General features: G+C 34.8%; 1 protein-coding gene across 1 annotated transcript; it reads right to left on the bottom strand.

Moving 5' to 3' along the window:
- Positions 1–6,718: 6,718 nt before the first annotated feature.
- Positions 6,719–8,685, bottom strand: LOC103411280 (1-aminocyclopropane-1-carboxylate oxidase). The gene is made up of 4 exons (XM_008349923.4): positions 8,301–8,685; positions 7,960–8,186; positions 7,387–7,720; positions 6,719–7,216 (listed from the first exon to the last, which is right to left on the bottom strand). The coding sequence occupies exons 1-4, from the start codon at positions 8,403–8,405 to the stop codon at positions 6,914–6,916; spliced, it is 969 nt and encodes a 322-aa protein (XP_008348145.1). The 5' UTR covers positions 8,406–8,685; the 3' UTR covers positions 6,719–6,913.
- Between the last annotated feature and the right edge of the window lie 6,229 nt (positions 8,686–14,914).

The raw sequence follows: 14,914 nt of genomic DNA, 5'->3' as shown, positions 1-14,914 counted from the left end.
AATTGTGTTATACACATCAAACAATTTGGAGAGTATGTGGTTATTGTTCACTACATAGTTTACCATAAACTTAGTGAACCATTAGGATAGGGAAACAAAGGTGAAGTCCTTGCCTAGTTTCCGTCTCGTTAAGTGGTTTAACACTTCAACACTCAATGATTCAAAATCATCATAAGTCCATGTTAATGGACTATTTTTGTCAACCAACCATTATGTTCTAAACATAATTACAAACTTTAAAGAGTTGTACAAGGCAACTCTTAATTTCTTCATACAACAATTTGTAAGTGAAGAATCATGTCACATAAAGTGTCCATGCCTTTGTGCTTTCTTCTCAAGTTCTTTGTTCATTTAACAAAGAAACAAGCACTAAGTGTTTGTATTGACTAAGGGTTGTTCAAAGCAACTCTTATTTCTTCATACAACAATTTGTAATTGAAGAATTATGACATTAAAAGTGTTGTCCTCTCTATGATAGACCTTTTCTAACATATTCTTCTAATGATACATTATCAATAGGAAGATTGTGAGGATGAGACTACTTTGGTACTTTTACAAGCCATTAAAGACAATCTATGGTTTTGTAGTACCAAGTCCGTAAACTAAACGTTCGGCTTTTATTTGTCAAGTGTTGGATAGCGTTTGCAAATATATTGGTAATCAAATACATAACGAATATAAATTGATTGATTTTAAGCCATTTGATTTGGGTCTTTAAATCAAATAGCACCACCCACTATTTTTGGCAAATTCCATATCCCTCATAGGAATTCGAGAGTTTTGGATGAAACTCCTAGTAGGTTATGGGAGGCTCACTATTACCAAGCCCATCTCACGATGATACGATATATGGCTAGCAACAATAATAATGAGAGAGTACGCTTACTCATTTGCAACTCATGCAAGTACCCATCTTATTTGGCCTCTAGAGAATGTCACCTCACAATGATATGATATTGGTTCCATTGCACTTAGTTAAGTCATTCCCACCAAGCTTAGTTCATGAAGGGTTTCAAGAATAGCCTCACGATGATACGATATTGGCCATCCTCGTTGCCTACACTCACCTCATCATATGTATATAGACTCCTCCTGAGTATAAGCATGCACTTTGTACTTCCCCATGATAGGGTGAAGCCGGTGTACAAGTCATAAACGATTGGAACTACCATGGTGGAAGGCCACGAAAGAATGTTCTAAGCACTCTCACGCTTTCAACTTAATATTGGTTTGGTTGAGGGTTTTAGGTCTCATCACATATCAATATACATTTTAATCTCTATTAAAACAATTTTGGTCCTATTACAACTATTGGTCCATATGATTGTTTTAGTTGTACATAATACTCCCACTATGCTTTTAAAACGGTTTTTAAAGCAAGAGTATATGTTACTACTAACATAAGGTTTGCATTCATTTGATGGACTATATAGTTGCCTTAGGGCCTTAGGATGACTATGAACCTTTGTTTAGATTCAACACGAGCCTTGTGTTGAATCTCGGTCTAGGGATGGAGATTGATTTTAGTTACGCGTTTAATCACATTAAGGCGTGTTGTCTTAGGGGCGTTGGACCCAATTACTTCATTTTCATGCATATCATATAAAGCAAGAAAGAAATACTTCAAAGTAAAGGATGAGCTTATGCTCATTACAACATTTGCATAAAACAAATTACCTTAAAGTAAAGAATGACTTATGCCCTTTTACAACATTTGATCAAATCAAATTACAACCAAAATCTAATCTACACATTCCCATGGTTCAAACAAATTTGAAACGCCTTTCACATAGCTCAATTATATTAGGCTTAGGTTCATAATCATCCTTTAATTAATTAACGCTTTAACTAATTAATTGAATGCAACATTTTCATTTGGTTTTTGTATCCATAAAATTGATTTAAGTGGAGCTAAACAAAATGAAAATCCAATTCTCATTTAAAGAGACAAAACAATTTTGTTCTCATCCTATTTGGGCCATCATGCAATAACCACAACTTTTTGGGCCATATTGCGAAAACATAAACTTTTGGGGTCACTTTGTAAAAACACAAAAGTCACTACTTCATGTAAATACAACTAGAACCCAAAATTTAAATAAATTCAAAAACTTCATTAAAGGAGCAAAACAATTTGTCCTTTAGCGTTTTTAGGCCTTAACGTCAAAACGTAAACTTTCGGGTCAAAGTACAAATACACAAAAGTATCAAAACTTTATGTAATTGCATAAAAGCCCCAAAATTACCCTATTTTATTAGGGTGGCCGGTTTTTAGGGATAAGAAGGAGTGGTGGGTGTTTTGATTTATTAGTTTTGTCAAAAACAATCAAGTAGTGCTTTCACCTTTCATAAAAATAATATATGTTTTGATGATTGATGTTTCCATCATCATTTATACAAATATTTAACACTTTAAATACTTTCATAAAATTAATATATGTTTTGATGATTGATGTTTCCATCATCATTTATACAAATATTTAACACTTTAAATACATGATAAATCATTTGAAAAAACATATATCATAAACTTTATGAAATAAATCAAAACTTTGAATCAAAACACAAACCTTTGTGTTCTTGGCAAGAACATCAAGAACATATGAAGAACATCCATGAAAACCCATAAGAGCTCCATGAATGTTTTCATGCAATAAAACTCAAATTTTTATCATTCAAAATGAGGCTAACATCCTAGGGTACTTAGGGGTTCCAAAAGTCACCTTAAAACCATTTTAACAAGACAAACATGAACCCAAAAAATCACCCTTTGGATTTGGCCGAAAATCCCTAAAATCATGGCACCAAATTTTAGCTCCAATATTCATCCTCATATGAACTACATCTACAACATTTGAGATGGCAAATTTTCAAACAAAATTTACATTCAAAGAAGCAAGAATAAAGCTTGTAACAATTACAACTTTTAAATCATAAACTTATGAACTACAAAACCCAAAAGGATTCACCAACTACTAGACCTAGGCTCTGATACCACTTGAAGGAATTATTTTGAAAAACATGTTCATTTGAGCAACATCATATAGCATGCAATTAACAATTAAAGGCGGAATCATGCTTGCATGCACTCAAAAACAAAACATTACCATGAAATTCAAAGCCTAGTAGATTGGTGAACCAATAATCAACTCAAAACAAAGTGAGTTGAAATTATTACCTTTGTAGATTCCTCTTTGCATAAGCAAAGGCTAATCACCCAAAGAGATAGGGCCTTCATTCCTTGCTTCTTAGATCCATGGATTTGGATGGAAAAATAGGTTTCTCCAAGTTCCCAAAATAGGGAACCTCTAAGTCTCTTCACCAAGGTTTGATTGTAGAAGAAATGAGTGACCTTGGAGTAGTAGGATTGCTAGATGTACCCTCCAAGGTGTTGGCCTCTTTAGAGAGAAAATGGAGAGACAATTCTCACCCATTTTCACCCAAAATAATCCATTAATCACTTAATGAATATTTGGCTATAAAATCATTTATATAGTCACTTCTTTAAGTGACCTAAACAACCAAAACCCTAATTCATTTCATCATGGCCGGCCATTTAGGGGATTTTGGGCTTTTGGGCTTTAATGAATCTTCATTCATTAAATTGTCATACAACTTAAGTTAATGGGCTTGACGTTCGAAGCCCATTGGGCCTTAAGGTCCAAAACTATCCCGAAGTCTTTAACGAACTTATTCGTTTGATTAATTAACATATTAATTAATCCTTGCCATAAATAAATGATTAAACCTATTTAATCATTCTTACTCATTTCCGTTTAATCTTCAATCTCCACCTTTTATGGTGTGCGATCCATTAGGTTCCTTTTAGCGAGGTAGTGGGCGATTAAAACCATTTTACATCGATTGTGAATTGAAACTATTTTCAATTCTCCCTTTAGTGATTACACACGTTTAGGGCTTCCACAAACCATGAGTGACACCTATCAGCATATCATGGTTACCCAAGCTAATCAGAAGAGGATAGAGAACCTATTCAGTTTGGGATTACAAATGCAATACGGTCCTTCTCTAATCTAATACTCTTGACCACATTGTTTGGTATGATAGTTTATTTATTCATGTCTACTATCCAATGTGATTCGTGTGCTTATATGATTTCCTTGAATGTGATTTGGAACGCATTCCCTAATCTCATTCATACTCTGGCCAGAGATTCCAAATCATATCATAGAGTATTCTCCCTCAACTGTTTGAAGGTTAGAGATCCCTTGTTGCGCATTCACTTGTCTCCATAGCTAAGTGGCTTAACCCCAACGATGTCGTGGACACCCCGATGGGGTGACTTTGACATAATCAAAGATCAAGGACTTAACCACAAGACAACTGTGATGCCTCAGGTCAAAGGACTACTTTGCATTGTCCCAACCATGAGTTCTCATGTGACATGGAATATAAGAACTCTTCGTTGATCACGTTCAGTGTACTCATTCTCTATTGAGCACCTACGTACTTGTCTTGATGTCACACACACCAATGACTCGAGACTAATCACTCGCCCTGAGAGAAGACATAGTACGTACCGATCTTTACGGATTGTCAATGCCCAATTGACAATCCTATGATCAGGAACATTTAGGATGTGTCTACGAAAGAATGGTCTCATGAATCTAACTTCATTAGATTACATTCTCCCAATCACATATTCCTTGGACTTTATCGTTTAAGCATATAACATTTATATGAGACGGCTCAAACAATAATCTTTGCCTTTTATATGTAAAACTAGATTAGTTTAACATGTGAAATGTCCGTAAAGTATCATCATATGATTGGCTTTAGGGCACATTTCCAACACATCATTCATGTATTGAGGAGCGAGCCCTTATTCTATAAAAGGGACTCCCTCACCACCATTAGAGAGCATCAACTCTAGCCCATATTTATGTATTGAGGAGTGAGCCCTTGTTCTATAAAAGGGACTCCCTCACCATCATTCGAGAGCATCAACTCTAGCACATTATTCATGTATTGAGGAGCGAGCCCTTATTCTATAAAAGGGACTCTCTCACCATCATTTGAGAGCATCGCCGCCTATTGAGCAACCGTCTCGCCGCGAGCATCAACTCTAGCCCATCATTCATGTATTGAGGAGCGAGCCCTTATTCTATAAAAGGGGCTCCCTCACCTTCAAACGCCACAAGCCAAGCCAACCAAGGCAACATAAGCCACGAGCCGAGCAGGCTTGCAGCGTGTGCTACTTCTAGTGGAGCATCATTTCAGATTGAACACTGCCTCATATCGAACATCAGTTCAAGACAACATCTAGTTACTTCGGCCCACACATGGACTGAATTTCAAGTCTCCAGCCAAAAGACTCTCTTGACTGAAGACTTGGGGGACTACTGTTTATACCATATTTAGGGCCTCGTATTTAGATCTCGTACAAATACTCGGGGGACTTAAATGTAATTATGTGATAAAGGAATGGGCAAATATGTAATAAGTGAGGAGTCCTTATTCTATAAAAGGACCCATCACCCTCACAATTAGGGGAAGCCATTTCTGGAGCCTTCTCACCCCTCTCACATCCCCTCTCATATTCAGAGGTTCTCTCCCTCACCTCTTAGATAAATACATAATCAGTGTGGACGTAGCCCAAACCTTGGGGTGAACCACAATACATCTTGTGTTATTTACTTTCTTGCATATTCACGGTCGGATTTACGTTGTTCCAAGACCCCTCTGGTTTTGTGCATCAACATATAGTAAAAGAAGTATGAGAGTCGTATTCATGATTTTAATTAGAGAGAAACTCTTTGTATTCAGCAACTTTCAAGTATGGATGTCTCCTATTAATTTTCTCCTCCTCATTACCTTTTTTGAAAGTGTAAATGTATCATAAAAGCTGGATACGTGTATGTAGAATATGTGTATCCATCATAGCAAATTTGTGTCCATCAACCAAGATACGTGTCGGACGAATATCCAAGAGTATCGGGCAAGATTGGATACGGGATACGGGACCTAACAGACGCATCATAGACCAAAATGTAGTTAGAGCTGCAATTCCAGGCTTCAATTAAGTCAAAAGCACTTATTTTCCAATGGCACATCATTATACCATTGTCACAAACGGAAAGATCTTTACCCTAATCTAGTTCAACAACAAACCGAGTGTAAATCATGATACTTTTTCCCATCCTGAAAGCACCTGTACTGTTTTATATTTTTGCTTATGATTTTAATGATCTCTTGTTCTTGCTTTTAATTAAAAACATTTATAGCTTGAGTTCACCATGTCGCATGGCTGCTGCCTTATCCCCTCAGCCTCTTTTATCCCTGTTCCCACTGAATGTAGAGTCCTTTTTCTACGGTCAAAACTTTAACAATTGATAAATTTATAGATTCTGCTGACAATTTAGTTAAGCACAGTTGGCTTTGAATGCTACTGCTGCTAATGGATCTGCACATCGGATCTAGACATACAATCTTAAGTTTGTGTTCCCTTAAGCAGTATTGTTCTATATAAAGTTTCTTCTTCGGTATGGCTAACTATAAATTTTAAATGCCGACGCCAAATTTGCATTTATATTTTTTTATATTGTTGATGTTGGTGATATTGCAAACGCTTATACTTGTCAATATGTTGTCAATACATTCTCTACAAATGCAGTTAACTGCAATGTGGAAGGACTAGTTTTATATACAACTACACATTTATTTATTTACTAATAAAACAGGTAAAGAAACAGAAAAATAACAAATCTTGAAGTCATATTATATATAATAAAGTAGTGATCACATTGGTTACTTTCTACAACGATTTCCACATTAATAGTAAATAAAACCTTGAAATCTAGTTCAAGGAAAAATTTCGTTCACACACCCATAATTACTTTTAAGCAAACAACCCTTTTTTCCAACAGCTTCTAGTAAAAGTATTTAATCACTCTCAAGCAGTACTTATAACTGGACCCAAACCAAAACTGGCCTTAATTTCCACTGCTTTCATGGCTTCAAATCTTGGTTCCTTGGCCTCGAACTTGACCCCAGCATAGAGCTTCATGTAGTCTTCGAACACGAATTTCGGGTACACTTGATTCTTCTCCTCTGCTTCTTTCTCCACTAGGGTTGGTGCTGGGTAGATCACCGCATCACTGCCTGGGTTGTAGAATGAAGCTATTGACATTCTGGTGCCATCTGTTTGGGCAATCACCCTGTGTTCCACACTCTTGTACTTTCCGTTGGTGATCACCTATAGGAGTTCAAAAATATGTATGTTTGTAACATTAAGTTGGAATATGATTGGATTATAATCAGTCTTTCTCTAGTGCGGTTAGCTCTGAATAACAGTAAAATCGGAGAATTTTAAAAAGTGCAGTCAAGATCAAAGTTGTTGAGTTAAAAGGGTTAAATTTTAATTACCTCAAGTTGGTCACCAAGATTGATAACAATGGAGTGGCGCATGGGAGGCACATCAACCCACTCTCCGTCCTTGAGGAGCTGGAGGCCACTGACCTTGTCATCCTGGAAGAGCAAGATGAGGCCGCCGGCATCGGTGTGGGCCCGGAGACCCTTGATCAGGTCTGGGTTGGGACATGGAGGGTAGTTGCTCACCTTGGTGCCAAAAGTTGGTCCCTTTGTTCCATAAAATGCCTTCTTAAGGTACCCTTGTTCCAGTCCAAGATTCTCACACAACAAGTCCAGCAGCTGCTCTGCTAATTTTTCCAATTTCAATGCAAACTCCTTCATCACATTCCTGCATACATAAGTTTTCATCACAATTCCGCGTCAGATATCACATAATATGCCTAAAACTCGAAAACCAACTATTTTCAGGTAATAATTTTCACTCTTGTTTTCTCCTTCCGCAATAACCTTTTTATTTCTGTCTCATTTGATTTATGTAATCATGAGACTAGAAAAATACGAAGAGTGCATGGGAGAAAAGGAGAGCGCAAAAAATCACTTCTTTATGTTCCTGTGCGATTGCCATACCTGTACTCATCCTTGAGATCTGGTACTTCAGAGATGTTCGATTGAGGAAGATGGCGCAAGTGGAAAGTGCTTTCCCAATCCATATCTTTGACTTCTGTCTGAACACCCTCAAGGCCTTTGCTGGCCACCAGCTCCTTGAACCTTTGCTCCAAACACTGCTTGTAGTGCTCTTTTGTCAGCCTCTCCACTGTGTCCAGAAACTCAGTTGGAATCCCATGACTCACCAGCTGCAATATTTGTCAAAACCCAAAAGGTAATTATAATGTGAAATATTTAAGAGAGAGAAAGATGAACTGAACATAGAAATTAGGAAGCTAATTAAGCATCTTAATTATAATCACCTCAAAGAAACCCCAGTTCTCACAGGCATCTTTGATCTTTTCCATTGTAGCTTTTCTTCCCTCACCATTGAGGCTCTCCAAGTTGATAACTGGGAAGTTCTCCATTTTCTCTCTCTCTCTCTCTCTCTCTCTCTCTCTCTCTCTCTCGCTCTACAAGTGTTTGGCTAATTTGTTCTTGTGGAGTGGAGTTTGGTGCGTGTGCTATTTATAGAGGTAGCAATTACCCGAAACGTAAAAAATTAAACTTGTAGCAGTTAAACATGCAAACTATTTGTACAGTAGTGAAGGGTTACTTGAGGAATTATAATAAAGAAATTAATATTCTAAAAGGAAACAAAACAAATCCAAATAGCATAATCATGTGGCCCCACTATCTCCTTTGTTTGGATCGATCCATGGGCTAAAACCATTTTGCATTGTTCGACTTAATATTCTCTTTGCACTAACTAAAATGAAAAAGAAAAAGACAAAACCTTCTCTATATATCTTCTCGAGTCTTTGGTTGGTAATATGGACCACCACGGCACCATCCATGGTTGCTGGCTGGCTCTGATCTTTCCAATTTTTTAGCGCTTTGACCAAATAATTGGGGTTTGGCTTACCCCACGCTTCAATTTGCATGCATGCTGAGGACCCCCCCCCCACTATAACGTTCTATCTGTTTGGACTGCCTTGAAAATGATCTGGAAGGAAGGTGCCCAGCTCTTGCTTTTGCATTTTTCAAAATTATTTCAAGCTTGATTTGTTTGGAGCCGTATAATAATCATTTTATTTTTTGTTTTCATTTTTAAAAAAATTGAAAATTAAAAATTTGTTTGTATTTAAAAAAAATAAAAACTGAAAACTACTTTCTTTTAAGTTTTCAAAATCTAGTCTTCAGTTTATAGTATTTGGTTTTCAATTTTCCCTTTTTATTTGAAAACTAAAAATAGTTATAAAATAAGACTTCAGTTTTCAGTTTAAAAATAAAAACCAAAAAGAAAAAATTGAAAATGAAATGGTTATCAAACGACCTCGTACTTATTAATACATGAATTTATTTATGTGTGTATTTGTGGAGCAATTTTCAATGTATATCGGAACTCGTTCATGTAGCCTTATTACTTCACTTAAATAATAACATGCAAATTAGTTTTTTTATTTACTAATATAATTAGAAATATAACATATTAATTATATGTGGTATATAATGGCGGAGTCAGGAATTATTCAACAGGTGGGCTAAGTTAAAATAATTAAAATTTCAAGCATGAACTCTTAAATTCCAAACAATAAACACATAAACTTGCAGCTATATAAATAACTAAAAATCAAGTGGCAAAGAACTTACTAATTGATTAGATAAATCAATAAACTTGCAGACTAAGAGTCAAAGATTATATGTCTATGTCTAAGTGCCTCTTTGTATTTGGCAAGAGGTGTAGGCTATTGTTTTTCAGACTTCAAAATGTGTAGTCAGGTCTGTAACTCTATATTGAATTAACAAATAGCTTTCATAAGTTATGAGTGAGTGTATTGAGTAGTGAAAGGTTAATTAAAATCTACAAAGAGGCACATATTGCAATAATGACAATGAAGTTTTTAATTTAATACAATAAATTTTTATTGTTGGTTAAAGTAGTTAGTTTTTTATCATTTAAAATACTTTTATTGTTTTATATTCTCTAAAAGAAAACTAATTAGGATTCAAACTTTACATTAGCTGGGTGGGTAAGAACCATAAAAAAAAATCAAATCATATAATAGCCGAACTAATTAGTATTTTTAATGTTAAAAACCTCAAACTTTCCCTATGCTAGAGCCCTCTCTAGCCATGTACATGGCTCCACTAGTGGCCGTATACTATTTTTTTGTCAAATTTAGAAAGAACAAAATGCTTATAAAATAATGTTGTTTTATCATCTACTCTTAGTATAATATGTGAAATTATGCATTGCGTGTCTTGTGCTCCTATTTAATTACCATTTTATCATTTGTCTTCAATTGGAGATATATTGGAGTTGTTAATAAAACAGAATGGACAACGAGATGTTTACAAATGATATATGTGGCTCTAAATCAAAGCCAAAGACTTCTCAACCCAAATTAACGAACAAGACTTAACTAATTAACCAAATCTACTGACGGACGTCATGCATGCACGTGGCCGGCTTCCATGCTCAATCTAGCATCGAAATCTAATACGTTTTTCTTAGATTGTGTAATTAAATCAGAATAACAGTATGCCAGTCTAATATCTTTCGGATAAGTTTAGGAAATAACTTAGGTTCATCCGCAGCCGCTCGTTGATGAGAAAATATATTAATGTTGTATTGTCGATTACGCCTTTCAGTTTGTTCTTAACTAGTAAACCAAGACGTGATCGATGACTTGCTTTTTTGGACGAATCTTGCGGAGAAAACCACTAGATTTAGTTCACATTATTCGTCAATAGAATATTGACGTCGAAAGCTTTTGGCTCATCATTGAACTAAGAAAATTGATGAGTTTGATGTAAAGATGAATCAAAGTGCAAATTAAACACCGATTAATTTTTGTTAGTAAAAGCGGGATAATTGGTGGCGAATTACGATTATCCATCCCTTTTGGGTATGGAGGATAGTTGAGAATTGCATCCTATACGTAACCACAAGCATATTCACAGCTTAAAAGTATCAAATATAGGACCTCTCATTTTTTTCCTTTAGGAAGCTGCTACTCGAACTTTTCCACTAGACCATTTATTGTGGTTAAACACCGATTCTTTGAACCAACACTTAATTTTCCTTTGTAAAATCTTAAGAGCTTTGCAAGATATAAAAAAAGGCAACATTAAATGCGATTCTATTGCACACAATCATGTTCTCGTTTCACTCGTTTCCCCATAGACGCTAATAAAGTGAACTTCTTACTCCAATCTAAATTAAAACTATATAAAAGTACTTGATTTAAGCATTATGACAATTGATGATAATGTTGTGAAAAACACTTTAAAAAATTCAAAGATAGAGAAACTATTTCACCTGTCAATGACAGTTGAGTACAATAACAGTTTAATTTAGGAGTTTTTTTATTCTTTGGATCGGGAATTAAAGTAGATTCAATAAAAAACTTATTTGTATATAAATAATGAAGAAAAAAACTTCGTAAAAACCTACTACACGATTAAGACAACGGTATCTTTGTGCTTTCAATCATTATTTGGATAGAAACCAAACAAAGTAGATAATTTTGGTCCATGTTTGTGGGGGAATACACTATGTGAATAGTGAATACCAACAACTTTACTATACAAACTAAGAAAAGCCAATAAAAATATTCTCTCTCTACTTTCCATCTCTTTCGGTTACACTCAACAGAAGACAATCTTTTAACATCAAGCTAGGGAAAAGGTTGAGTCAGCTCCCATATCTCCAAAAATACTGTTCATCTGGTCTGACCTCTGCCCAATCAAATTCTGCCAATTTTGCATGAAACCGTTAAATAATTAACCCTTCAATTCGTCATATATCAAATTTAACTTTGAGACTCTCCGTCAAGCTTTAAATATACAAATGAGAAAGTACTGAGGTGAGGATTTGAGACATCGTACTAACCATAATCTGGCCCTGATGTAATTTTATATTCACGACGTCTTTTATGAAATGATGTCTAGGGTTTCTTTCAGTTGTTAAAACTATGAGTTTCTAAAGCAAACTTTGACACCGACTTTGAATATAAATTCTTTTTCTTTTAGTTTTTTCATCACTTGATGTGTCTCTTATAATTAAGTAAGGGTTTGTTTGTAAATATTTTAAAAATAATTGAAAGAGTTTTGAGTGAAAATGTTTTTTTAATCAATTTTTAGTAGAAATGCAAGAGTGAAACCTAAAAAAAAATTTGGAGTGTTTTCTACAAGAAGTACATAACTGGTGTTTCTTACAAAAAGTGTTTCAAGTGTTTTTGGAAATCAAAAATATTTTCTCTAAAAATATTTTTGATCATTTTAAAAGTACTTACAAATAAGACGTAACTTACTAGCTAGATATAGCTTACTAGCTAGATATAGCTAGTGGAAGACAGATTGAGGGATCCTCTGGAAAGACCCTTTAATTAGGTTCCTTTCACAATCCAATTCACCCATGATACCATCCAAATATAATAATATCTCTTACTACTTTTATAAAGTATAAAGTAATCAAGATTATGGGAAGCACTCCTACGTGAATGGTCGGAAAATGCTATCGCACTCGATGGGATAAAGTAATGTTTTGCATCAAACAGCACTCGGACACAAGAAAACAAACCCATTTGGAAAGCATTGCACATGCCATGCATATTCATAATTGGTAGCAAGTGATAAGATCAATTAAGTGATGAAAAATGTGGCTCCTACGCACCCACCGCATTGTTCGTGAGCTTTTTGTGCATCTCCTGCACGTCCTGTATATACTGAAAATTAACACAAGAAGTTCTAGATAAGTACATGAATTTGCAAGCTCCTATAAATCATGTACAAATTGGGATAGGATTGGGACAGATCAAAGAGTTAAAACCAAAACGTGTACATGTATGGAGGCAAAAGATATCGCATTTTGCAATTATGCCCTCCCATGGGATTTATGTGAATTAATTTGGAATGTAGCTTTTGGACCATTAGATCATTTCAGTGGTTGCGATGTGAATTAAATTTAATGTCTATTGGACAGAGACCCTTCCTCTATCCAATAATTCCATGGATTAGGTATAAAATTGCAAGTTGTGGATGGCCGACATTAGAGATTTAAGGTGTTTTGGGTGTTGGTAAAAGCTTTCAACTGGCACTATTTCTGTATAATGTTGCAAGAAAAAAAAAATATTACTGTCACAACATAGTTACATTCACTTTATGTCATCTACATATCAATAATATATCTAAATAATATCGATACAGTGAAATTATTTGTTACGGTACATAATATGCTATTTGAGAAAAGTGTGACAGCAACAGTGGCATTTGAGAGAGAATTACCCAGTTAGTAAAATTTCGGTACGAGTCATGTCATTAGTGGAAAAAGGAAAAAAAGGGTAAGAAAGTAAAAAGCAGAAGGAAAAAACCAAAATGGAGTTTTTTTTAGTGCATTCTTGATCAGGATGTTTATTGGAACTAAGATGGTTTAGGACCATTTAGCGGTTGGAAAATATACATTTGAAGGTCTTTCATTATTCATTCTTTAATCTATTCCTATAAAATTGAGTTATTTTTTGTGGGTTTCAATTAGCTATTTAGTTATAGTAGACGTTTAAGACTTCTTTTTATTTTGAACAAATGATATTATCTATACAAAGATGAGAGGGGATGAGCTTAGCCTTAGAATGGGCTAGCAATAATGTGCCTCAAATTCGTCTTTGACGAAAATCAAACCTAAGAGCTCTTACTTACAGGTGAAGAGAAATACCATTAAACCGTAGTACTATTAGCAGCAGATATTTAAGACTTGATTTTGAAAGGTTGAACATAATTATTTTATTTGGAAATGGAGTAAGAAAGTTTGGGAATCTTATTCCTGGTTCAAAACTATGACTATTGACTATTGCCTGGGAAATTAATGTACCAAAAAACTCGATCCCCTTAGGTCACGCCATATCATACTCAATCACGTTAAACTCTTTCTCTAAACAGCAGTTTTGGTGGCAGTCTTTGCTTGACTTAATTAGCCATTTCTCTATACAGTCACGTCGCCTTCATCTTCTTCGTAAACTTATCGGCACTTTTCTTTTCGGTGTTAGAAGATGTCTCAAGTTTTCAATCCCTTCTCGGTTTCAATTCTGTAAAGTCGCATATCTGGCTGTATCACATGAGCTATGAAGTTATGAACATGATCACGTTGTGAAATTCCTACAAAGCTTGCGTGTTGCAAATGAAAAAGGTAATCAGCACTATTAGCATTTTTTCACGACCACCAACGATAACATTTGTGACATCAACCAATGAAAATTCATTGTACAAGAAGATTTTCTAATATGACGGGCTAGTTATGTCATGCTTAGAAAATTCTAGGGTTTGTGAGAGCATGTGTTATCAATTATATCATCAATGTGATGAATGTGATATCAATAATGGTCAATGTTTGTATTTATTTTGTACTAAGTACTTTATGCATGGGTGGGTGTTGACACATCTATGGCACCAATTCTTTTACATAATTTCTTACACACGTTTTTATGGGGCTCACTTCGCAATATATTTTAACGATCTGAACTATCTATTTTTTATAATATCATTCATTTATCACCTTTGCAAAAAATTAGACAAATCCAAACCATTAAGACATTCATTTGTATTGAAAAAAAAGAGATGAATCCGATTTTACAAAGAAATCATAAGCTCTTAATCCAACGGTCATATAATTTCAGATTTGGGTGATTGTTGATAGACATAACCTTTGAGGGAAGACCTAAAAGATAAACGGTTTATATTATTGAAATACATTACAAAATGGATCCCATAAAAACGTGTGTCAAAAAATATGTAAAAAATATAGTGCCACAAATCTGTCCCTACACTTATATAAATTATAATGTGTGTTCTGGTTTGTAAGTTGTTGAAAAAAAAAAAGCAAAAAAAGGGAAAATAATTGGTGGCTTTGAGTATTGAATTTTGATCAACAAGGATA

Source organism: Malus domestica, chromosome 09, assembly GCF_042453785.1.
Source record: "Malus domestica chromosome 09, GDT2T_hap1".
Lineage (NCBI taxonomy): Eukaryota > Viridiplantae > Streptophyta > Magnoliopsida > Rosales > Rosaceae > Malus > Malus domestica.
This window is presented reverse-complemented; position numbering and strand designations above follow the sequence as displayed.